The following is a 27680-nucleotide window of genomic DNA, read 5'->3' as shown; positions in this document are numbered from 1 at the left end:
AAATTATTAAAAATGATAAGTGATATTTCTGTATTGTTTTGTGTGTATTCGTTATAATAATTTTATATTAATGTTTTATTAATTGTGATTATTGTATTACACGAGGTAAAATCAATTGCTAAACATTAACGTTTACAATCTTTATTGTCTTTAATCGTAAAGAAAATAGGCATTGCGTGATTATACATTGCGTGCTACGTTGTATTTACTAGTGCGCATTAAATATAGCAACATAAATTAAATATTGATAAAGTCATTACTTATTAAGTTCTTATTCAAGTGTTTTATTCTTTTGATATACACAGCACACAACGGTGTCGATTATTTCTAGTAGATTGTGCAATTTTAATTAGGTACGTATAATCCTAAGTTAGATTCTTTCACGACAGAAAACAGCAAAGAGTTTTTCGGAATAAAAGGTATATTTTGCTTACTGTATTGAAAATGTATCTGTATCCATCAGTTTTGTATTCTTGTGTCAGTGGCATGGAAATCTTATGAAATATTAATTTATGTCTAATTTAACTAATTAAAAAATTGGCCTCGCATAACCATTTTATTCCGTGCTCCGCAATTTTTTCTTCACAATTCTCTTCGCGCAAAAGATGAACTTCTCCAGCTGCGTATGTTAATTCAGGGCGAATTCCATATTGATTATTCAATATGGAATTTTACCATTAATTTTATCGTGACATTATTATCATTCCTTCATATTAAATATTTTTATAATAAATATAATACACTAGAGATAAAGTGGGCTTTGCTATTTATGAACAACGAAGAGTCACGAGTCGTTAATTATTATCAACGTGCTCGCTCGATTATTTCCGGAATCCTCGTCCTTCCAAATCGATTGTTCAGACAATCGCAGTCAAATCAATTTCATGGCTGAAACTCAAAGCTGTTATTATAAAAATAGACGACGACGAAGCCAGCTCGACTGCGCGAATGAACGGCTAAAATTTGTCGCGATATTTCTATTCGATTACTATCCGAGATTATAAACGAATCATCCTCGCCCTACCACCTGGTTGGTCGGCAAACCAACGGAAATCGATACTCGTGACAGACTCGATCTACGGGTTGCCGTTCTCTGATACGAGATAATGTGGAAGATATACGATCAGTAATGAAATAAATACGCGCAGATGACGTGAGACCATAAACAAGTTTCCAATCGGTCCTTCTGAAATTAGTTGAAAATAGTCATTAGAAATCCTACAGTTTTAGACTCTCATATCGATCCATGCGAATTGTATTTTAATTCGATTAACGTCACATCACGCGAAATGAAATTCACGACAAAGTGTGCATATTAATGGAACATGAGATATGAACTTAATGAAAAAAGAAAAATAAAAAGAGATCAGATTTAGATGTTACAAAAAATTTAATTCAGATTTCTTCATCATGTCGTCGATCGCACATGTACATGATGATGCTTCAATGATATACGTGTACTCGCTGAAATGATAGACAAAGGCGCGTTAAATCCTAGCGTTTAATGATGACAATAAAGAAATGTGGTCCATCGACGAATCGGTCCGAACCGGCCGGACTCCAATTACGCGTCCTGATCACCCCATTCGAATTCCTCGCCGCCGGAAGTAACCTCCTCGATCTGCAGTTCATCTTCGATCGCCAACGGTCCCGTTTGCGACTTGCTTTCAGCCCCTTCCGGCTCTTCGACGAACGGACTTTCGGTTACCTCCAAGTGCTCTTCTTCGGGAACGTTCTCCTCTTCAATCTGAAAGGTGGATTCCTTGCGATTTAACTCGTTTCGCGATTCTCTTCAACTATCGGTTCTCGAATAAATTCGAATTCTCTTCTTTGCGGACGGAAATTCACTTCCTTTCCTTCTCCGACGTATATTTATTAATATATTTATTAATTATACAAAGAAAGTTAATAAATATATTTTTATTTAAAAATAAATATTTCCGAAAAGTATAAGAGCTTAAAATTATCTAATCTTAAAAATGTCTACAAATATATAAATATATCTGAATATTATTAAAATTGACGACTTAAAATTTTCTGTATCGATGATGCAAAAATCGGCGATATTTAAAGAAAATTATAGATCTTTAGCCTTTATCCGTAATTACTTACCCGTGTTTCGTCATCTGTGGTAACATCGCAGGGTTTCTCCTCTCTTTCCTGATCGGTTACCTCGACAGGATCCACCGGATCTTCGGCGCAGCTGATATCATTAAGCTCGCTAGCTGGAAGCTGCGCGACGTCCGTCTCTTCCTGCTCCTGTTTCTGCTTCTGAATATCTTCGAGATGTTCTTCGATTATCAATCGTTCTTGCTCTTGTATCAGAGCCGTCAGCTTTTCCTGGTTGATTAATCTGTCAATAGAAATCGATGGAGCGAATTAGACACCATCGGATATGTAAACGTGATAATACAAATATTGATTAATTAAATATAAAACTAGGTACAATTTATTTATTTAATCCAGTTTGGTCGCTTATGGGAGCTTTTCTCAAATAACTCAACATACCTCTCATTCTCCTCTATTCTTTCCGTTTCCTCGTGTTCCGCTTGTAACTTCGCCTCTTCCGCCTTCCTTTCAACTTCCTGTCGTTCAGTCTCCAATATCTCGCCAAGCTCGGCTTTCCGTTCTTGTGCAAGCTGCAGGGCCTCCCACGCTTTCTTCTCTTCCATTTCGAGTTGCACGCGTTCTTCCTCCGCAGCTTTCCGCCTCTCCTCTTCCGTTCTTCAAAATGAAGTTATTTCAAGTTATTTCCAGTTCATAAAACGAATGTAATATAAGGCATATGTCGAGATTGAATATAAATAAAATTTAATCTCTACAATCTATAAATAAAATTACTTACAAAAAAATCCACACTATATTCACATATACACAAAAATTAATAAAAAAAGATTTTTATACTTTTACGTTTAATTTGATATCAAACTAATTTAATTTATTCATTCATGTGATCATTTAATATAATAATAATAATAATATTAATATATGATAATTTTTATTATTCTATGACGAATAAGTCATATAATAAGCGTAAATTATTTTTCCATTATTTAATAATTAATTTATAATATTGAATTATTTCGAATCGATTCGTGTCCTACGAACTGTGGGCGAAGGTCAGGAATTTGGCACTTCGATTGTCACAGATATACTTAGCGGGTTATTTGGCTGAGTTCAATGCTAAATGTTATCCGCAAATACTGGTGATTAATTTACACGATTGGCTCATTCGCGATGTACTCAATTGATATATATTACTCTTAAATAAAATTAACTTACTGAGCTTCCCGAGCTGCTTTAGCAAGGTATTCCTCGGCCCTCTTTATGGCATCTTCTTTCTGCTTTTTCACTGCAACAGGATGGTTTAATTAGAATCTCGATGGACAAGAAAAAATTTTACAAAAGTATACAATGTTGTAAATGCATATATTTTATTATTTTAAGTGAATTTATCAGAATTTCATACACATATTCATCTTATACTTGTCAATTTAAATATATTTATTCCTTAAAATTAAAAATATAATAGTTGTTTTCATAATTATTTGTTGATGATAAATTTTGAATACTATTAAATGAATTAAAATGAGAGAAAATTATAATTTTTATTTGAATCGAAGCTCAATTTCGAAATTGAACTCAATTTATATTTAAATTTAAAATGAATTATGAATGCGATTATTTATGCACGACTAAATCTGTCGAACACTTTATGTTTGTATAATTTCGAGGAAGACTGTGACATACATAATATTCCACAAGACTATATCGACATTGTATTTTTATAGGGAAGACATTTATCACAAGAACGAACATTGAAACTCTGGACTATGTAAAATAAAGACATTCATCCACGTGCAGTCGATATGAAAAGATGCTGTGAACGCTTGATCTTTTCCTACCCTAATAAATATCCGCAATTCGCGTGACAAGCTCGTTTCCGATCATCGAAATAAAATATTTCCGATCCAGTTGATAAATATCAACGTACCCTCATCGAGTTCTTCCTTCTTCGTTTCGTCACTTACAGCCTCCGTTGATTCCGCCGGTGCTTCCGTTTCCGCTTCGGGTTTCGCAGCTGGTTCTGGTTCTGGAACAGGCTCTGGGTCTTTTACTGGCTCCGGTTCTTTTACTGGCTCCGGTTCTTTTACTGGCTCTGGTTCTTTTACTGGCTCCTGTACAGGCTCGGGCTCTGGTTCTTTTATCGGTTCTGGTTTAGGCTCGGCTGCTTTCGCGGATTTCGTCGGTTTCGCAGATTTCGACCCTTTCACCGGTTTCGACGGTTTCGCAGGTTCAACGACTGGTTCCGCCACTGATTCCGATTCTTTTGCGGGTTCAGGTACGGGCTCGGGTTCTTTTATCGGCTCTGGTTCTGGTTCGCGTGTCGGTTCCGGTTCCTTCTTCGGCTCTGATTTCGGTTTTGATTTCTTCTCTGCTACCGGTTCCGGAGCAGAAGCTACGATGTGTACAGGTTGAACGTGAACGAGGGATGACACGAAATATTGATATGAATTTTGCGACTTTTCGCGGAGACTTACTTATTTTCTGCTCCTGGGCCTTCGGTTCGATGCATAACGCGCGTGCTAAAAATTGTGTGAAGACGTGAGACATGGGGGAAACTTAAAGTGAAAAGGGCACAGTAGAACGTCAATCAAACTGATGATGACGAAAAAATTGAATGACGAAACAAATACAAAGATAATGATTGCAATTTGAATCTTGTTTGAATTAGAAGGAAATTTAATTTTCTTAACTAAATTGTGTCATAAAGTTCTTTGAATTAATTAGAAATTTTGATGTATAATATTTTTTATAATATATTATATATATTTACAGGATGCGAATGAAATGATGAAACATGCACACGTTAGTCAGTTACAGATCACATAGAATAAAAATACATATGCACTTTTATCTACACATATGACAATCTAATGTTATGTATGTACACCTTACAAGCATATTTATATTCAAATATTAAATAATTTTGTCACCCAAAATTAATAATCTGTATTTTTCATGATAAATAAATGTAATAAGTTATGTTGAAATTTTTTGCATACAATTTTGACAAGTAAAATATGAAAGTATAGAATTGTAAAATTCTGAAAATATTGATTATATCTTAGATTGTTTTATTTTTCAATGATAATTATATATAAAGTCTATTTCGTTTTGATTTCAAAACGTCCCCACAATCGCGATTGTCTGTAATCCAAGTTCTACTGTACTATATTTTTTTATTATTCGTAAGAAGGATTACTTCGTGTTTGCCTACTGACCCTTTCGCATCTCTCGTTCTGTCATTGGTTGACGGGGGGCTGTAGGGTACATGAAACGTAAAGAATCGATTAATGACCAAGGATTATTTCGGATTGTGTTAAGTAAATTCAACAAAGCGACAGAGAGGCTTCGCAGAAAACTATATATTATACGACATTATAGGAAACGATTACTATGATTATTATACATGTAGCATTGATATGAAAATGAAGTGATGAAACATGCACACGTTAGTCAATTACAGATCACGTGGAATAAAAATACATATGCACTTTTATGTACACATATGACAATATAATGTATGTGCACATATATATGCGACGAATAAATTACAATAATTAGTTATTATCGAGATGGAAACATTCTAAGGATGAATCATCAAGCTTATTTTCGATGACGCGGAATTACCGCGCATGTCGATATTTTAATGTCGATGAAATCGATGATTAACGAAATTACTCGTTTTTTTCTTATGAAAATGATTGTCATTGATCGTCACGGTCCGAATTAACGTGACGTGCGATTAAAGATCACACTCGATATACTAGCGATAGACTTTGCCAGATTTCTGTCTCTGAAATCAAATGCTTAGAGAAACGAATATATTTTTTACTATTAAATTATATTAATCTTTTATATTTTAATTTTTTAACTCTTTGAATTTTTAAATAGTTTCTATTGAAATTTATATTCAAAGAAATATATTATATAGAACTCTTTTATATATTTAAATATGTATATCTTTTTTTTTTTAAGGAAACTTTAAAAATATCAAAGCAATTTTATTCGATAAAAAAATGTCTTTTCAATTATTTTTAATCGAATTCCACAAATAAGTGGATTTCAGAGGCAAAACGATGTTGTTGGTTAAACTACGAAGCACACGAAGAAGCTTACCTCGAAAACAGTATACATTCACTCGCTACGCAGCTCGGCTACTATTTCCATTACTTTGCAAAGTAAAGTAATTGATTTGGGAACTTCCGCTTCTTTAGCAGACACTATTATTTTATTCGTATCTTTTTCGTTACCTCGCAAATACGAAATAGAAGTTATAAAATTGAAACAGTGATGGACATCACAATGCAATTCGAGCAACATTGAATTAGTGTCAACATTTTTACTTCCGTCTTTCTTTTTTATCATTAAATACGTGCGAGTTTCGCCTTTTTCTGTTGTTACCAATTTAATCCAATTCCTCTTTTTTGTCTCTCGCACGTCGTATTTTCGTATTCTATTTCTCGTGTTTGTTTCACCTCGTAGATCGCATCGCTATGTGCGTTTCGATAGTCACGATGATTTTATCCGCTCGTCGCAATTTCATTAAAGTCCATCGAATAAAAATCGAATGAAGGATGCTCAGAAAATACAGCACGTTCTATGATTATTGCGAATAACGGCACATTGAAGTTTAATGAAGCGGTCGACGAGCGCATGACCAGAATAGAAGAAAGTAAAAATAAAAAAGAACGAAGACGGATATTAGATTTTTTCGATCATGATTATCCCAGCAAATGTGCACGGTAAAATAATTCCGTTTAAAGATTTTGCCAGGCTTACGAACCGAAGATAAAAATATAAAAAAAGCTGAAATAATAAATAATATTTGAAAACTAAACTCTCTGCAAACTTTTCCTGTCAATTTCAGTGATGAAAATAAAAAATGACATTACAACATTGATTGATATTAAAATTGAATAAAATTATTCTAAATTGATATATTTATATAGTTTCTGCAATAATCATATTCCAGAATAAAATTTTATTTGAAAAATAAAAGTTTATACAATTTAATCCAATTTCTCTCACATAGACACGAAATTATATTTGTATCTGTACATTTTAGTTTTGTTGCGAAACAAAATTTGATTATTCTTTTTATCGTTATTCTTTTACATCTCTTTTCTTTGATCTCAATTTAGAATGATAGAATCATGATTTCTTCATCGAGCACCATACTGTTTACAACTTCCATCTTTTACATACTCTAATAATTCAGACTCCGATGCGAGGTCTATTTACAATTAATTAAAGAACTCTCATTAAAAAAAAAAAGAAAAATAACGAAGTCGCTTTTCCGGTTCGTAGTCCTGGCTTTCGCATGTCCCATAACGCCTATCGTTCTATCCTTCCACGTATGGACGCGCCACTTCCGGAACGCAAAAGTAGATGGTATCGGCCACAGTTCGTACGATGACGAAGTCACTCTTCGGTTACGGCCTCTCCCTCGGCTTCGCTCTTTTTACTTGACTTCTCATACAGCTCCGGCACCTTCTCTCTCCAACCTTTGCCTGAAACGTTCAAAAAAGCCGCACTGCTTCCCAATTTGTCATTTGCTCTTTTATTCGCGAGCGTCACAAAATTCTGTGCTTTTTGGCGCGCGATCCCAGTCGCCTGATTCCGCCTGGAGTCCCCTTCGTGTAAATATCTTGCTCTCTCTCGTTCCTTTGTTTCTTTTGATTTTTTTTTTTTTTTTTTTTGGCTCTTGGTTTGTCTTTTTGTTACTGTGTTGTTTTGCGCTGTGCTTTCGATTGCCCGATATCGCAACAAAAATAAGCGATACGTCTGTTGGTTCGCAAAAAATTGTAAACCGTCGCCGAATCGATGGATCGTATAAGCGATGATTGAATCAATCATTCCGGAAAAAAACATAATTTGATCTTTTTATGGAAAAATAAATTATATATTTTCTCGATAAAATTATTTTCATTAAATTTGAAAATACGCCATTTGTTTTATTTTCCATTTATAAAATTAATGTAATTTATATTTAAAACCTCCCAATAATAAAATAAAAATGAACGTTTCACTAATTCACACGCCCTTTCCGTGAAGATCGATTCAATTGCATGTTCTTTTTAGAAAATAATAATAATAATAAAAACGCGCTGTCGCGATCGATATCGAATATACATATTACAGGACAGTTACAAAAACGGATGCGAGGTACGGTGGGAAGAGTAGGTGTTGTATACGATTGCGTTGTTGTACAATTAGACACAATACTATCGAACAGTAATGCAGCCACGACAAAAAAGACGTACAAAAAGAAAAAAATAAGGAAAAATCAACTATTGCGTGACTAACAAGAAAAACAGCAAAAATACCAGAACACACGTGCTCGTCAGCACAAACAAAAAATTCTCAGACAAGTGTGAAACCAAAGGTGTCAGCCAATCCAAAAAGAGGGATAAAAAAAGTATAGAAACGAGAGGGCGGGGGCGGTGGAACGAAAAAAAATTAGACAAAAAGAGAGTTGCACACAACGGCGTCGTGGGGCCGTTTTTTATTTTCCCAAATCTATTCGAAAAAATCGTGTTTTTTCGCGAGCTTCGAGATTGTAGCGTAGCTATTTTTCCACAAATTTTTCTAGACGTGACATACATTTTGATAAAAACTAATCTTCTCGATACCATTCATCTTTCATAAAAACATGTGAATTTAATTCTAGATCAATACTATAATCGAAAACACAAGATTATCATATGAGAGAGATTTCTCTCTTCGATTTTAAAAAAATTCTACGCCACTTTCTCGTTAGTCTCGTGCATCTAACTACGTCCTTTACATCGTGTAATGTCTCGTCAAGACGGAACCGTTCTCGAACGACGTTTTGACCTTGAGGAGAAGCCTCTTCAAAGCCAAAGCGAAGTTCACAGTATGGTCCGTATCTTCGTCGTCACTCGTCGTCGTTCACTGTCACTCGTCATGACGAATTACTCACAGGCAGTCGCAGCCGCCTGACGATTCTTGCTGTAGTAGCTGAGGAAGTTGACGTCGTTGCGAATGTCGGACGGTCTTAAGTCCGCGACCTTGACGTACGGCTTCCTGACGGACTGTGGCTTGCCAGCGACGTACTTGACGCATGCCAGGGTGCCGAAGGCGCCCCGGTCAGGCACCTCGTACCAGCTCAGGTGTTCGACTTCCTTCTTCGCGTTGTTGCGACCGGTGAGCAATCGGCGAACATAGTCGTGGCTGCGCATACGTTCTGGGACGATCTCCTCGGCAAAATCGCTGGAAAATAGAAGAAGAGATCGTTGATTTTCTCGGCGGCGAACGCTCTATTTCACGACTCGAAAGTGGAAATCCCTAGAAAAGTTAATATATATTCTAAAACAGATCGGTACAACAAATGTAGTAAGCAGAGAAAAAGGATATATTTTTTAGAATATATATATGGAATAATTTATATTATTATTGATATATTTTTGTATTATTAGGACACAAAGTTAGACGTGTGAAATTTGACGATTGAATTATTAATCCAAAGATTTTGATTAATTTAGTCATTTAATTAAATGCACATCGTTCTTTTTTCGTCGGATACCTTGATACCGCCCTTGGCACAAACACATGGACCCGTCGAAGAAGGGAATCCACTCTCGCGCGAATTTCCCTCGCCTCGTCATCAAACAACTGTGAAAAGACATATGTGATATTTTACTATATGAACGAACCGCTCGATATTTTGCATGCATTCAACATAATGAATTTACGACGAGAATATAATTTTTATTTTTAAAAATCGAAGATAAAAACTATCATTTTTATTATATATCTCCTAAATTTAGTATTTAATTTTACATTGAACAGGGAGATACGTAAATGTACAAGTAAAAAATGTTTATCCAAGTCCTTGCTCTATATCCCGTAGGAATTTATCTGTCATTAAAGATAGACGATCACTTGGATCATTGCAACGATGCGATTCCGCTTGTGGTGTCCGACATAGACAGACGTTGATGAGAAATGACGATGCTGATATTTGATAAGCACGATTTATTCATGAATGATGACGACGTCTTATCACGTATTCTTATGATCATGATGCCAGGCTAGTTCAGATCAGAAATGGAGAGAATGAGAGAGAGAGAAGTTAGGAGAAACAAATGAGATTAGGCTAAATCTTGTGTCAAACTTACGATGTTGTCTCGGGAATTTAGGTACTCCTCGATGTAGGATTTAGTGGACGGTCTTGGCAGATCGCGTATCCTGTTGAGCTCGGCTGAAAGGACGCTAGGTCGCACGCGCGCCCGCACCCTTATCGGTACCATAGCGCCGGCGTAGTACAGGTGATGGACCGGTGAATGGACTATGGTGACGAGCCTCTTGTGTGCCACATATGGCAAGTGAGGAACGCTCCTCAACTGGAGGCAACGAACGTCACGTTTTTACTAATTGCTCGGCAGCGAAGCGAATTGCTCGACAAGCCCAAGATACCAGGCGATCAACGCCTTTGGTGACGATTAATGTACATGCAAATTTGCAGAGTTTCGTCAAAGATATGCGGAAGTTAAATAATGTTCGTGCTTTCAGCCATTTTTTAAATTATATTGGTTGTATATAATAATTGCGGGAAGAGAATTTAATTTGAGGTATGGTTTGCTGAAATATTTTGCTTATTTAAAATGGAACAGTCGGGACAAGTTTTTACTAAAGATAAATTATTAGGAAAAAATAGAGTTTATTATTAAAATGACTTTATAATTATTAAAATTTCTAAATAATAAAGAACTAAATATTTGATTAATATTTATGAAATATTTGTTTAATATTGAGACAAAAATCGTCACCAAAAGATTGACAATAGCAAAGCTTATCGTTCGATGAACATCTCCAGCTATGAGCAGCGACAGACCACATGATTGAGCAAAGAGGTACACAAAAGGCTTCAATACTTAATTGTATTAGCGGATGTTGAGTATGGCGTTAAGCTCGGTGTGTCAATGAAGAACGTGGCAGCGACGATTAATCGATGTGTTACATTACCTTGAATTACGTGTGACACCGTGAAGATGAATATTACTGCGATGAAGTAACGCTTTAGGATTAGCAAACTTCGAAATCAGTAATTAATTAGCGCGAGACGATGTCAGAGCGGCAAAGCGTCGTTACGTCTATTTCAAGAATCTTTCCATAAATTACTGGCAAGTTTTGCGTAACTTCCTGTTGCTGTTAAAGCGATAATACTCAATATATTATACATAAAGATTATAATAATATATGTGCTTTTATATATCACAGATTTAAACGAGGTGTTAAGTATTGTTATCGAAAATAAGCAAATCGAACGATTGATCAACATTTTCTTTAATTCAAAAAATTTTCAAATTAATTCAATGAATTTTAGATATTTGACAATATAAATAAACTGAAAGGAAACTTTATTAAATCTTTAAAAAATTTATAATTTTTTACATATTAATCGACTTCATTAATTGTTAAGTACATTTCTACAATAATTCGAAAAAGGTCGATCTAATTATAAACACATATGAAAAGATGCTAGTCGATTCCGACGAATAAATTATGATTAACTCTATTTATAATTCAGTGGTCCTGAAACTTAGAAAGAATCTTTAAAAATTTCTGCGTGCTCGAATAAAACTTTTAACAAGATGTCTTCAAATTTAATTAGATTGTAACCACTATAGATTCGCAAAATCGTAGCCAGATTAACTCCCAAATAAAGACGAGATACTTGTTTGCTTCTCCAATCAAAAATAATAATAGAAATTAATTTGATGCACGGCCATGTGCATTCGTTCGCATCCGATAAAAAAAATTAAGAGAAAATCAGAATCGACAATCGCATCTGTTGCGTTCTTAATGATGAAAGCAGTCGATCGTTCGCGAAGAGTGCACTTCAATCATAATTTGTCAGCAACAGTCGAGAGTAGATACCTACCTGAACGATACTGGAGAGCGGTATGATGATGGGTCGATACTGCACGGTCGTGCGTTCGCAGGAGTATCGATGTGTTTCAATCAATTTTTTTATTTATTTTGTTTGATCCGTCGAAGAGTCCAACGATGAAGGCATCGACGGCGGCGGCGGCGATGTCGATGACAGCGAGGAGTAGTCACATGTGAGAGGCAGAATAAATAGAAAGAAGAAGAACAACACTCGGTTAGTGGCTCAGGTTGCGTGTGCGTGTATCGCTCCTTTTCTTCTTCGTCCCGTTTTTTTCTTCGCTATTTCGTTCGCCTCGTGTTTGCTTAAACGCTCTTTCGTGACGTCTCGAGAGGGTTGATCGGAAGGAACGAAAAGAAAGGGTCGTCGGAGGAAGAAAAAGTGAGAAAAGGGCGCAGAAGATCTCGTATATCGCGAAGAGGTTTTTTTTTCTTTCGTGATGTTTAAAATACCGATTTTTTTGGCCAATTGTCGCGTTGTGTGTCTATCGAGATGACGACGAACGATGACGAGGATGACGATGACAATATTGATGATGATATAGTGCGCCTTTGTTAGTCACGATTAGTAGAGCTCGCTTCATCTCGCGAGAAGAAAAAACAGCTACATAGAAAGCAACTCTTCGTAATGTGTTCTGCGATGATGTATACGGTAATCATAATTTCAGGAGACAAAACAATAGCAGGAATTTAAATTATTGCCAATATGACTCAAGAGTTTACACTTGGAATATTTTGATGAATTTTAATTTTAATTTAAATTCAAATCATTATGAAATGTAACGAGACGACGCGATAAACTTTTAAAAAAATGATGAATAACATTTATTATTTCTCTTATATTGCATTATTATTTCGTATATTATAATCTTCTTTCATTGCATCTAAATAGTATTTATTTGAATAATAAGCAATCTGTCTAATATATAAAAAAATATTTCCTTATTTGCATTGTATTAATCAGAATTTGTTTTCATTTCCCGAAATTATGGATTGCCTTGCAATAGAATAATAGATATATCGTAAGACGAGAAATTACATATCCTCGTAGAAACACCGGGATGGCACAAACTTCCCGATCAACACTCATTAAACTGAATATATGATTCATGAAAAACGTTCACTCGGCTATACGAAAATTTAAAACATTCCTGAGGGAAAAAAGGAAAATCTGCAAATTAGGAAAAGGCATTAGGGAATAAATAATTAAACACAAACAGTTGCACAATCCGCGAGATTTTGAATTCTTGCAGGTGAGTTGCGATTAAGTATCGACAAAAAATATCTTTACCATATCGATATATATATAATTGATAAAAATTTTTCCAATGCTATATATTTCATACAATTTATTGCTGTAATTGTTTACAATTTTTGCGCTACATAAAGCGCAAAAAGTTCTAAAGAACTTGTTCAAAATTTAAAAATTTATTAAATTATAATATATATATATCTCTTTGTGAATAAATCGAAAATCACCTGCAACGATGTATAGCTTACACCAATTATCACGAACTGATAATAAATTCGATCAAAATGCCAACACGATAAAACAGCTTATTGCTCTCGATATTAGCGCGACTAGCTTTTAGTATATCTCTAAATGCAGTTGCGTAATCTATCACCGGCTACGGTAATAGAGATAATTCGAGTAATAACAGTTTAAAAATATCAGGATCGTTTTCCTGCCGATCCATTGATGCATATTTAAATCGCGAAAAATTTCTCTTTTTCCAAATACTTTTTTAAGAAAATCAAGCATATAAAATTGGCGCGAGGACAAAAGGGAGTCCTAAATCGGCGAGCGACAGAATGACGCTATTCCAATTTCATCGATACCGACGACTAAAATATCCATTTTCAACTTTCCGACTCTCCAATTATGAAGGTTTTTATTTTTTATATAACAAATAAATTTAAATTAATAAGTGATCTCGCTATGAGTAATCCAATATATTTTTCATGTATTTTTATCATTGCTGTCACTGGATCTAACTTGACAATTCTTTCCGAAAGAATCTCCGTCGACGACTCGTAAGATCTAACTTTAATCTTCGTCGAAAGAAAATCTCTGTCGCCAAAGATCTGGTCCAGCGTTCTCGATTTTCGACTCGTGTTTCTCGCACCAGCCATTTTTATCGATACCAAAAAACATAATTATGTCTCGTCTTTCTAGACGCCTTTTTAAGTACGAATCACCAATAGACATTCAAAAGCGACATCGCTCAAAATTTGATTCGTGAAGTTTCCCATCCAAATTATCTTCGACACAATGTTTTGATATCATCGAAAAAATATGAATCTCGAATAGTCGTCGGGATCGATGGAGATGGGAATGCGATCGGCGGGAGAGAGGCAAAATTTAGACCCGATAGGAGTAATGGCGGTAGCTGGTGCCGCCAGGCAGACGACCGGAAGCGGTAGACTCGTAGGAGGAACGGTAGCTCCCGGGGCCGCCGCCGGACGATGTTCTGGTCGATCTCTCGGTCGAGTACGAGCCGTACGGGCCGCTCTCTCTCTTGACGACGCTCTCCTGGGTGTAGCTGCTCCTCTGCGGACGGCTGCTGTACGGATCCGAGCTGGACCCGCTGCTCGAGCTGGTGTTGGTGTACGAATAGCTGTACTGCTCTTGGGCCGACCTCACCCCAGCGTCCGGATAGTCGCGGACCACGTAGTGGCGAGGCGTCTACGGATTCGGGGTTAGATCAAGGTCAACGACAATGGAGGAGAACAGGCTCGCCTCTGGAAAACGGCGCGGCGTCTCCGTCGACGAGTCTCGGTTCGATTCGCTTTACACCCGACTTACGATTTACTGCGGTATTTATTATATACGCGATCCAACCCACGAAAGTGCAGAGTAACATAAGTCTATTTGTTAACACGTGAATCACTGATATGTCAACCTAGCCAAGAGAGATTATCGGTGGAAAAAATTGGAAATATATGTAAAACATTGGAAACGTTTCTTCAGACTTTTTTCGTTTCTTCGAATCTTGTAGAGTGGATATTGTATAAAAGTAGAGTAACATAAGTCTATTTGTTAACACGTGAATCACTGATATGTCAACCTAGCCAAGAGAGATTATCGGTGGAAAAAATTGGAAACGTTTCTTCAGACTTTTTTCGTTCCTTCGAATCTTGTAGAGTGGATATTGTATAAAAGTAACATGTGTGTATGCCAGGCATTATTCATCTCAGGATGACTCTCATGCTTTTCCATCCGCGAGCCGCTAATGGAATTTCGGATCGGGAGATGGGTTGTGAAATTTAAAGATCCTGATCATATTAGAGATATCATTTATTCGGTCGGAGAACAGATTGGAAATATCGAGGCATGGATAACATTTAAGTTACACACAAAAATGTAGAGAACCCTCTCTCTTCGAGAATTAAATTTCAAATAGAGTAAAACTTTCAAAGATATTTCATATTAAAAATGTAAAGTTGCCAAGTGAAAATCGACTTTAAATTAATTCAAGAATCTATAGAATCAATAAATTATTAATTCAAAAATATATAAATGTTCATTAAATTATATTTATGTAGAACACTGCATATTCTTTTCGGGCGTACAATTTTGCTATAAAATTTTTCTTTTTTTTTTTTTCTTCTTTTTCACGTGCTTCATGACGAAATGCTCGTGATCCCAAAATATTATCTGGCTCTGATCTTCGGCCGAAAGGAGAAAGAGGGGCGTGGAAGATGGAAGAACAGGTGCATCGCTGCGTCGTCTGGCTTGACGTTATCCATAACTACTTGCGGATAATTAATCCGCGGCGCGGCGAGTGACGTACTCGTTCGTTTATTCTAAGAGAGAAATTCGCGAAGCCGTTGCTCTTGGAGGAAGTACGACTGATAATACCGTGTCCAGATGGCCGGCTGGGCTCGTGGCCAGATAAGGAAAAAGTCTGAAGAGATCCAGACGACGCTGAAATCCGTTTTCATGAATTTTCATGAGAGCGATTAACCCTTCGCTGTGTCATCTCTCGCGCGGTACTCATTATTTCGCGTCAGCTGTACGGATTTTTACCATTTATAATTTCAACTTTCACAATATATAATTCAAATTCATATTTATGAAAATGTAATAAACGATTTATTTTTTCCCAAGTTAAAGACGCGATACGTATATCTTCGTCTCTCTGAGGCGATACAAATATATCTTAATCGCGTATATTTTTATAAATGAATTTATTAATTAAATATATACATATATATTTAATTAATTAATTAATTTCATTGCTCTCGATAAATAGTCAATGTAGCAATCGCGAATGACGAGGCAAAGGGTTAACGAACTCAGGATAGAATAAGGAAGTCGTATACATGACAATGAACAGTTTACTTGTTATTCGTAGAAAGGCAAAAGTATGATGGATCCCGGCGACATGTTCGCGCTAATAACATGTCGATCTATCTGTAGACACACAACGTGCGGGCCAACTATAAACGCGGAGCGGTATATAACGTATACATTTTTTAATAATATCTCCCTGCCGAAATATTCAGGACACTTCGAGCGTTGGGCAACGATACGCGCCCTTGCCAAGAAATGCGTGGGCAAAACATTATGTATATGTATGTGTACGTGTAACGTAATGTATATGTGTATATATATATATATATATATATATATATATGTTGCAGACATCTGTCCCGCCACGTGTGCACTCGGTGTCTCATTTCCAATCTTCTTCGAGCGCGAAACTTTGTGGCGGATTCCATCGCGTCGTGTTCACGCTTCATTGAATTTAATTACGATTAAATTGGAGCCGCTCGATTAATCGAATATGTTCGTTCCCTGACGATCGCGTGTTTGGCACGGAAAACGATTTCATTCCAGACTCGCATGCGATACACAAAATCCCGTTGACAACGAACGGGATCGAAGAGCCGATAAATAAAATGACTAAGTTGCAATCAAACTGTAAATCGTGATTTTAATTAAAATTCGAGAGAGAGGAATGTGATTTTTTTTTATTTTATAGAATATCGTGGTAAAATTGATTCTTCTTTTTTTTTCTTCCTTTTTTTTATATTCGTAAACCATTCTACGGATATTTTCCGAAAATGACTCACAATCAATCAATCGCGCAGTCTGTAACGCGACTGTGGAAATTAATGTTAAACGATTTAGTGAATATCACATATAAGGCATTTAAAGTTATTGTTTTTAGAAGGATTTTAGTCAAAGCTTGGGTGTAGACAATAAGAAATCCCTTGACTTCTTTGCAATTACGAATTCTTTCATATCGTTATATATCATTGTTTAATAATTATTATACATATATGTTTATCTTTTCGATTTAATTTATAATAATAGATGATGAAGAAAAGATGTTTTTAATTAACTTGCGATATATAACCGCGCGTGATTATGCTAAATATGAAGGAATTAATTAAACCCTCGTTTAATTAATCTAGGTCACAGTTTTGCGACAAACAGGTTTGATAAACTTGTCTCTGTAAAATGACACTATAACTTTATTGACTTTGTTTTATACATATGTGAATGTAGGACTATGCGTGAGCTACGTATCGTGCAATGTTTGCGAATAAAAAAAATTAATCAATCAAGATTTGGTTGAATAATTCCAAAAACGAGATGCTAGAAATGCGTATGCAGTACGGAATGCACTGAAACGAAAAGCACAGAATCCTACAAGTGATTTTATATTGCGATCGCAATCACATTTCGTTTATATACTAGTCTGTTGAAAGAGAGAATTTCGAGATCGTCGCTTTTTTCCAGATTTATTACGAGAGATATTTGAAATCTACGCGTTTTCAGGCGCGTCAATCCTTCCATGAAAAAGAGTAAACTGCAAGAATTTTCGCGCCGTGAATTCACGTCAAGAACTGCAAATGAAAAATGTGTTCCATTATTTTTACATACATTCAGAGAGAAAGATTCACTAGTAATTCTTGAAAGCTCGATAATACAATCAATGTATGAACGCAAAGATACCTTTCTGATTATGTTCAGAGATAATATACATATAATTATTAATAGAATAAAATATTAATCGAAAAAACTCTTAAGAGAATAAAAATTTAACAATCCACTGAAAATATTTTTCTATAAAAAAAATTAACTGACATTAAGCCTAATTGACGATTTAATCCGCTATTGACACATCGAAGCATGAAATAAAAACAGCAAGTCTACATGCGAAGAAATTCGCAATTAACATGAAGAGAGACATCGTTACAATTATTCCCATTATTTTGCCTCTGAGATATTAATATCAATTGCATCTTGCTTTTCGAGATGAGGATTCAATGTCATCTCTCTATATCTTCCTCTTTCTTCTCCTCTCGGTTTTTTTTTTCGTATATTAATATCGATACCAGGACGGCGTCTGGAGAGCCATCAGGATCCTGGTGCGACCGGTCGCTGGCGTGGTGACATGTTTGACCTTGCTGGACGGTCGTGCAAGCACGCCTTTTTCGAAGACGTGGCCGCGGGTGGCCAATTCGGCAGCGGCATCCAGACCGACCTTCGACACGGCGCCGCCGTCGATCAGCTGACGATGATGATCGGCCTTGGCAGGGTCCTTGCCGCGCACCACGCCCTCCTTCTCCGGCAAGGGTGGCGTACTGATAGAATTCCTTGTGCGGATCCTGCTTCTTGCGGCCCCAGACGGTGAACGGTTCCGGGACCAACGACGGTCGCGGCACGAATGGCACCTTGTCCCACGGGAAGTAATCCTGCTTCACGGATTCCGTCTGCAAATTCGTGCCCGATAAACGATCCGGGCAGGATCACGAGTCCTCGAGCCATTAAACATCAATCGGGGCGATTACCGGTTATTCAGAGTCTCCGAGTTTCTCTCGATCCACAGAGTGATTCCATTGAGATCGCGCAGTCTTGATTTTTTTTTTTTTTTTTTTGAAAATAATATTTTCCAAGTTCGAGGAGAATTGTTCACCGATCTCTTTGAGCTTCCACACCACTCTTCCACTACTGCCACGCCTGTTCTCTTTGTTAAACCGCGACCGTCGCTCGTGTTCTCCTCGATGTCCCATCCGGTGGATTTAGATTAGAATCATACGGTTAATTCCGTCTTAGCTTTTTCTTCGGTATTACCGACTATATCCACGTACAATCAGAAACGAATTTTCTTTTTGCAGGTCACGGGATAAGAGGCAGCCTCGAGAGATTTCAGAGGTACCGAAAAGGAGGCGCAACGTGAATCAAAGTACTGAAATAGAAGAGATGACTATTCGCCCGAAAGTGTTCTTGCACGGTGAGTGAAAGAAAACATTTGAGATAAACAATAATTCACAGAATGAACATTTAATAATTTGACGAAAAACTTATTAGGCCGAATATATTTTCAGAATAAATATAATTAATCACACAGTACTAATGTCATTAAAAAAATCATATTTAAGATTTTTGCTTGAAGATATTTAAAAATTATTTTGCAATAAGAGAAAGTCGTGATATAAAATTATCATTAACAAAATTATTAATATAGCATCTTCTTTTGACTAATTGTAAGCTATCCTCTATTTTTTATAAGGATTTATTTATAAATTCTCTATTTCTCTACAATGAAAGTGTTAGTGAAAAAGTGTCGAAAAAGGATTTAAAAATTTTGTTACTTTTTGAACGAAACTTAATGGCATATTTCTTTTCTCCGTGCAAAAATAAACAGCGTGAATAGTACTCCAAAGAGCTTGACAGTCAGGCCACATAATCGCCCCCGCAAATTCTCAAATGCTGACCACCACTTGAATAATGTCAGTGTTTATGCGCGGATAATAAAGACAACAGAATATATCGTGCGCTTTCCTATTAAAATTAGCTCTTGGTTATTATTGTCATATTTATTTTGCAATCATTAACGTAATGTGATGTCACAAGCATATTAAAATGATGACGCAAGTTTATATCTTCATTCAGATTGCCAGATTTTATTTAAATTTCAATGACACACTAATAATTTATAATTAAAATCTCGATATAAAAGATAAAGTACTAAAAACGCAACATATTTAACATTGCTTATATGAAGAAATTTATATTATAAATTTGAATTTTCAGTGCGATATATATTTATATTTCTGAGTCTAAAAATTTTACAAAAAATATATGATATAAATGATAAAATATTTAATTCGGCAGCTGACGCCAAAATATCTAATTAAAATTGTTGCCCCTGCTTTTGTATAGAATATGATATAAAAATATATTTTAGTAGTATGTAGCATTTCAATATAATTGAAAGATATTGAGGAATTGAATCTTTTTGAAGAATTTTTTTTATTGTGTTACCAGAGCCTAATATGATATCGAAATCCTATCTTTTTTTTCTATTGAAAAGTTTATATTGAAAAAGTATAAAAGCAATGATTTTTTAAAGTATAGTAGATAGTAAAAAAATTTAGTTTTTCGCGCAAAAAAAACTTTAAATAATATTCATCATCCTCTCGTTTTTTTTAACGTCATAAAAACATTGTCATAAATTATTGCGATGTAACTGAAGCGCGTTCGTCTCTTAAATCTCGATGTAAACTTGCGAAATCATATAGTGACGTGCATCGATATAAAGTTGAAACAAATCAAAAGAGTCTCGAGAGAAATTTTCTCTAACATAAAGAAAAATGTCTCTTATTTTAAAAATAAGCTTCTGCGACTTTATACACAACTTTCTTATTTATGAATATATCTTGCGCTAAACGCAAAGCTAAAAAATAGAAAGGCACATCAAGATAAGGAATTACAATTTTTGAGAAATTTCACAGAAACTTACAGAAATGATACTTATACAGTACGATTTTCTATTAAAAAAAAAAAACTCGCTTTGATACACATATTTTCAAAAGTGTTTTCAAAAAAATTCTCTTTTTAAAAATCATTTATCATTTTTCATAGACGACTATTTTTGATATATATATATCATAATTACAATGTTTTTCCTACTTGACGTCAAAACATATCTGAACTAAGATTACATAGCTTATATTAGGAATTTCGGAGGCGGATTATTTCTCGATATTCAACATGTGTTCCATGAAGATAGGATACGACGCCTGTATATCCGCGTCGGTTGGCGTTGGTGGGCGCATATATGAATTCTCGCGTCGACGAAATTCGACGGTGGGCGTCGGCGTTGCGCCGTCACGTCGGTGCGTCTAAATTAGGGCAGAGTAACGCAACACCGATTCTCTTCCCTCGAGACCGCGTAGCACGACGGCAAATATCTTAATAATCATCGCGTACGACGATCTGGAACGCGTTCTTCGCGCGCGTTACTATATAGCCGAATGGCTCCTCATTTCGAGACGAATCCAAATATCGACATATAAGTACGTATACATATTAATATCGAGGGATTTTCAATCGATCGATCTCTATAAATGAGCGTATTGTTCATTCAAAATTGTTAATTTTTTTATATTTGTTTATATTCTCGCTATTAATTATCTTTAATATCATTGTAATTACTGTGCATTATAATTATATGTAATTATATATAATTTCATATATATGATTATATATTATTAAATTCTAATCGCGATTTAGAATAATTACGGTGTTATATTGTTATTTTACTTATTACTATCATATAATCTAATTCCAAGCCGTCAAACCGGCAAATTAGCGTTTGACAAGACAGCATTAGGATGCAAATTATTATCTAAAAATCTAAAAACCATAACATTTATCCGTAAAATTTGGATGAGTTATGTTGACTGTGCTTCCTCGTTAACTTTCTTTTAACTTTATAGACGATGGCGTGAAACATTCATTAATTCTGCGAAGCGTAGTTTCTAATCTTTATAAATAGACGCGTATTAAGCACGAGCAGTTCTCTCTCTCTTTCTCTCTTTCTTCTCTTTGTGCCAATACTATAAGCAAAGCGAATCGTTATATGGCAGCCCGACACCATAACTCGAACCCTCGAAACGAGAATCTGAGAAGTATCGCGTAATTCGTGGCGCTAAAAGAGACGCATGGAACCAGAAAAAACGGCAGGATAAAATTCGGATTTAATATCGAAAAATCCAAAATCATTATAAATAGAATTGCCGGAGGGCAAGGAATTTCAGAACGGAAGCTATTCATAGCGTTGCAGCCATTTTCCGGGACTTTGCGGTGTTAAACTTAGATACCGCGTGACCCAGCGAATCTCGAATCCACCAGTAGAAAAAAAAAATAAATTTGGCCGACGATCCGAGTCGAGCCCTGTGAGCAGGACTCGGTAGAGTACGTATATATTAAAGGTTATCAAATTATGTCTGAGAAAGAATTGCACCGCAGTTTGAAACGCAACAAGTTCGGCTTCAGCTGCCAAAATATCTGTGACGCCACAGTATTGATGACGACAATGATAAATTCGTATTCCTCGAATTCGTGAAATTTATATCCCATTCGATATCCGACGAACGAAAATACGTAAAATAATTCGTAATTAAAATGTCCTGTTATTCAAATTATTCGTGCATGAAGTAATGTTATCTTTAATTTCGAAACTCATTTATTTTTGACTCGTGTGACGCTCTTAAAATCACACACATTTGACACCCTACTTTATTTTATAAATTCTTACATAAATAAAATGTTTTTTTTTTTTTTTTTTTCATTCAGATCAATGCACTAAAAATATTTTCTAATTTCAAATAGTGACTATATTATTAATTACTGTCTGCTCTCCCTCTTCTTTTCCGGATGTAAAAGATTTAAGCTTCGATGAGCTAAGAATTGAACATAATTCTTAGGTATATAATTTCCTTTGCAAAAATATTTTCCTGTCAACTCTATGCCACTAATCTTGCGCTGTCTGCTTATCATCGGACCAGTGATCAATAGCAATCCCTAAAGTTAACCCAGATTCCTGGTCCCTCGACGATTCGAACTATGCTTAAGAGAGGTTTCTCAGATAGCGATAGAGTCGAATCTCTATCGAGTAAAATTAATGATATTAATATAGCAATAAAATAAAGCTTTTGAATCTTTCTTAAATGGTATTTTTTCAAATTTAGAGAATTTATGTTACGATAATTTTTCAGAGAAAACTAAATAAATTAACAATAGGTTTACAATAATTTTTTTTTTTCATAAAAACATAATATTTAAAAAATATTATAATAATATTCTCTTTCTCTGCTTGCACCTGTTTGTCGTATCTAATTAACATCACTCATTCAATTCATTGAATTCGCGTGATAATCATCGAAATATATCATTATAACATCAATCAAAAAAGGTCAAATATCGACCGATAATTAGCAACATATTGTTACGCGGATTTTGCAAAATCCGTGAACGGTTTTCACAATAATGGATCGAGTTACGGCAATAAACAATTAACACAGACAATGTGCGGCGAGTCCTGTCGCACGCACACCACAATTTCCCCGATCGTTTCAGGGTCATGGACATGGACATGACAACGTTTATAGAACAAGAACTAATATACTATCTCTTGAATTTATCAAGAGTAGTCATACTAAACACGAAAACAAAAAATTACAAGGATAAATCACAAGACCGTAAAGGTTTCTTGTACGAATCCATTTATCCCGTGGACTCTGCAGAGTTTTCTGCGGTTATTTGTACATAATCCGCCTTGTATTATTAGAAAAAACACAACAAAAAACAGAGAAACATTTATCGGATTTCTATCAAATCAGGATTTGTGTTTCGCGAGATTGAATTTGCGAGTTCCATGAAACTGTGCGAAAATATGAGAATAGTATATGATAGTTTTGTGAGAGTCTCTGTGTTTTTTCGCCTCTGAACTCTATCACCCTTGGAACTCTCCCCATCCGGAAAGTTCAATCGTTCACCGATTTCCGGGACACCGAGTGCACGTTTTTTCTTTTTTTTTTCGAGTACAGGAGCAGTAGTAATAGCTGTAGTAGTAATAGTAGTAATGGTAGTAGTAATAGTAGTAATAGTAGCAGTAATCTGGTAGTATAGTGCTAGTATAAAATAGTAGTAGTAGTGATATATAAACACAGTGGCCGGAGTGAAGTGTGGAAGTCGAGATCTGTCTCGGTGATGATTTTCTTTTGGCGAGTCGCGACGCGTCGAGCTCGACGACGAACAGCAGCGACGAGGAGGATCCTCGTGGGAATCCTCGAGGAGGAGACGGAGAACGCTCGGATCATCTGGGCGCTTCCGGTTCGCGTCGCTCGCTCTTTGTCGTCGATCGACCTCGTCGACGGAACAAGTGCCAAGTTCTCAATCGTCGCTTCGTCTCGATCACGACATGTCGGTCGCGACCGCAGCAAAATCGCGACCGACCGAATGCGGGTCAACGTTGCTCATACTTTGCTCTGTGTGTCTCATTTTGCTCATCTTCTCAAGAATTAGAATTCGCGAGTTAAATCGATATTTATATGACGTTACTCTAATTTTTTTTTCATTGAAAATCTCGATATTTTTCTTCGAAATATTTGTAAAACTACACGGAGTGAATTTTCTCCTAGAATTTACTCTGAAAATCATGGCAATCGTGGGACAATATATGCTATTGGAAGAATTTAATAAGAGTTTCTCTGATTAATATTTATACCATAATAAAAATACATATGTTTTATCTTATTATGGTAGATATTAATATTTTTATTGATTTTCAGGGTAAATTCTAAAAGAAAATTCTCTCCGTATATTAATTTAAAAATGTATTGTTATTTTTTTTTAATTCAATAACAATCAACGATAGAAAAATCTACCAATGCCACACACGCCGACATAGTGGCATTAAAAATTAATAAACAGAGCATTGCAGACAGTTTTGCTTACATTTATAATTCACTTTATTATCGAAAAGCTATTTTATATACATATAGTCTAAGATTGACATTGAGACACAGTGAATAAAACATATAAGAAATCATTAAAAAATTATTTAGTTCTGTAACATCGATTGTATGTTCTTATTATCTTTCAATATGCAATTAGTTTCTTTTAAGAGAAACTCGAGAAATCTAAGTTAGAATTTTTCAACTATTTAATCTTCTAATTAATTAATGAACACATAAAAACGTTGACCCCATCCAGTGATTGATTTAATCAATTATCGATCATTGTTTAACCCGTTTTGGCTCGAATCAATTTTCGACTTTTACCTCGATCTTTCACGTAATATGCTGCTAAGAATATATATTTTAAATATGAATCTCGCGTTATACTGTCGAAGATCAGGAAACGTGGCATGTTTTATTTCACAAAATATAAATCAAAGAACCATCGAAAATTTTGAACATCAATCAAAGACGGGTTAAATCTCTAAAGATCGATATATCAAATGAGACGTCGACGCGATCTAACGAGATCACCCGGGATGCTGATTTTGGCTACTACAAGGTACAAGGGGTGGGCACTTCCTGTTGCAAACGGGGCTCTCTCTCTCTCTCTTTCTCGACGTTAGTATCACGTATAGCAAAAATTAAAAAAAAAATATTTCCAACCCGCCCTTCTTCGGCGCAAGGAAATATAGTAATTAAGAAAAAAAATGCAGAATCTCTGAAAAAATACTGACCGTGACGGTGTAGGACGAGACGACTGGCCGCGAGTAGGGTCGTCGAGTCGTGTAGAAATCGCTCTCGTAAACCATGGTTGTAGCTGTTCGCTCGCCCGGTCTACTCTCGAAGTTTTTCGGGTTCTTGACTGGTTTGTCGAGGAGTCAGGCTCGAGCTCTCTCAACAGACGTGTCGTATTTTCGTGCGCGCGTGCGAGGGTGAGGATACGCGACGACGATGCGGTCGCGATGGAGGTTCGTATGTTTCTGCCAGGTTCTGCTTCCCCTGACTACCGACACCTTCCTCTTCTGCTACTTCTTCTTCTTCGTCCGGACTCTCCTCTCCTCGATGGTCCCACCTCGTCTCTGCTCGTGCGAGAATATTGCATCACTCTTGCGGTCCTCTTCGGGAGAACAGTGATGCATCCGCGAAAAAAATAGATTCGTGTTAAGGTTGCAAGCTCTCGGACCTTAACACGTCGTCAACGTCGTCAATTCTCGTGATAGGGAGATTATCCCAAATATAATGTCTCAAAAATGTCTTTGTATGAGGAAAGAAAGAGAAATTGTTTTTTGGAATTTTGTTGGAAACTTAATAATTCCATTCTGCAACGAATCATTTTATTTCTTTGATTGATCAGTTTTTATGTCTTGTTTGTAATACGAAAGTTGACGTCTGGATCTGCAGCCAGAAAAATGTACATTTGTAAAAATGATATTTTTAGAATGAAATACGGCTCGCATTCTGGAACTAAACAATCGTGTCAAGGAACATTTAACATTTTTTTCTCCCACGTGGATATAAATGTATCTGTCCTCATTTTTTTTTGTTGTTTATTCATAATATGTTGCAGAAAATTTCTCATTATTTTAAGTAAAATTTTTTTCATTATCTATGAAAGTATTGCAAGAGAATTTAAGGAAAATATCTACTTCGGCATCAACTTAGTAATTAGTGCTCCATATTGAAAATTTGCATCGTTCAGGCTGTATTTTTAGAAAGAAGAAATAATTTTCTTAACTATACACAGTTGAAAAATTTGTGTTATAAATTTAACAGATATTACATGTCCCATAAACGGTCCACAGAAATTTTTGTATTAATTTAACATAATATGGATATGTGAAATGAAGATACAAATATTGTGTTAATATTTTAACACAAAATAAATGCAATATTTCAAATAATTTAAAATAAATTTTGTGTACAATTAATATAGTTTTAATATAAAAATTAACTGAAAATATGTTAATTTTAGACTTTATCATCCCTACTTATAAAATAAAAAATCAACATTTATAAGTTCAATTAATACAACAGCAATATGTTAAATTAACACACGCGAATGTGTTCAATATTTAACACAAAAATTTTAACAGGAACCGTTTTTAAGAAAACACAAATTTTCCTACTGTCTTTCATTATCAAAATTTTTTCTCATCCAATTCACGTAACTGTCAATATACAAAACGAGCGGAGGAGATTCGTAAAAACGACACGATTCATCCGCGTTTGTTTATTCGCGGTCGTAATGTATACAATAATATATTTACGTTACACACATCAGATATTACACTGGCAGTCCCCCAGAATTTTGCACAATGGTCAAATTCAGTGCCAAAGTTTACTCGTAGAATATGTAATGCGCAGATCGTCGGATTACTGCGAGATGAGGTAAATATGATTTGCGGAGTGAAAAATAAAATCGTACCAACCAACATATCGAAACGATATTTCAGTGTAATTTTCCAAAATCTTTCTTTTTATCCTCATCTGACATTATTGTAAAATAAGAACGTAATATGACAATTTTTATCGATAATATGCTACGATAACCCGATTCTGAAATTCGCGATAAAACATTCGGTACTAATTGTTTATTCCGAGAATGACAGAAGCTAAATTTTGAAAAGCAAAGAATCTAATACAAATGCAAATTATTGCAATTTTCTTCGTTTTAACAAATCCGTAAAATAAACCGCTCTAAATTATATATAAAGACTTGCAATCGCAGACGCGGATTGCTACTCGAAAAGAAATTTATTTAGTCGACCGGAGACAAATGATAAATCGTTCAGATATTTTTACAATTGAAAGTCTAGCGTCATAAATCTCGCGAAACGGAGACAAAGATTATTCCGCGTCACTCGAAACAATATTTCTGCGACAAACGATTAGACGAGCGATATAGTATCTATTTTTCAAGTCACTGGTTCCAC

General features: G+C 35.5%; 1 protein-coding gene and 1 long non-coding RNA gene across 5 annotated transcripts in view; one reads left to right on the top strand and one right to left on the bottom strand.

Moving 5' to 3' along the window:
• Positions 1-27680, top strand: part of LOC146721381 (uncharacterized) — a 73842-nt gene that overhangs the window by 44504 nt on the left and 1658 nt on the right. For both annotated transcript variants that reach the window (XR_014925683.1, XR_014925684.1), the window contains exon 2: positions 19114-19229. This is a non-coding gene — a long non-coding RNA (uncharacterized LOC146721381). The remainder of the gene's footprint in view (positions 1-19113; positions 19230-27680) is intronic.
• On the bottom strand, positions 126-25806 carry LOC114940083 (uncharacterized). Of its 3 annotated transcripts, XM_085486903.1 has the most exons (12): positions 25482-25803; positions 11975-12013; positions 10209-10433; positions 9614-9702; positions 9011-9300; positions 5286-5324; positions 4542-4586; positions 3995-4459; positions 3283-3352; positions 2509-2724; positions 2113-2353; positions 126-1747 (listed from the first exon to the last, which is right to left on the bottom strand). In XM_085486903.1, the coding sequence occupies exons 1-12, from the start codon at positions 25554-25556 to the stop codon at positions 1565-1567; spliced, it is 1977 nt and encodes a 658-aa protein (XP_085343029.1). In that variant the 5' UTR covers positions 25557-25803; the 3' UTR covers positions 126-1564. The 3 variants fall into 3 exon arrangements, with proteins under 3 accessions (XP_085343029.1, XP_085343030.1, XP_029170412.2); XM_085486904.1 differs by lacking the exon at positions 10209-10433 and having other exon boundaries at positions 25482-25806; XM_029314579.2 differs by lacking the exon at positions 5286-5324.

The sequence above is a fragment of the Nylanderia fulva genome, unplaced genomic scaffold, assembly GCF_048542155.1.
Source record: "Nylanderia fulva isolate GAGA-0341 unplaced genomic scaffold, ASM4854215v1 Scaffold49, whole genome shotgun sequence".
NCBI classification, from domain to species: Eukaryota; Metazoa; Arthropoda; class Insecta; order Hymenoptera; family Formicidae; genus Nylanderia; species Nylanderia fulva.
This window is presented reverse-complemented; position numbering and strand designations above follow the sequence as displayed.

What these genes read in the sequence shown, in the direction of transcription:
- LOC114940083 (XM_085486903.1), bottom strand. Translation starts at nt 25,556, where the DNA reads ATGGTTTACGAGAGCGATTTCTACACGACTCGACGACCCTACTCGCGG. An exon ending in TAAATTCCCGAGACAACATC is followed by an intron (nt 9,703 to 10,208) that starts GTAAGTTTGACA and finishes GTCTTTTCACAG; the next exon opens with TTGTTTGATGACGAGGCGAG. An exon ending in CCACAGATGACGAAACACGG is followed by an intron (nt 1,748 to 2,112) that starts GTAAGTAATTAC and finishes TCCACCTTTCAG; the next exon opens with ATTGAAGAGGAGAACGTTCC.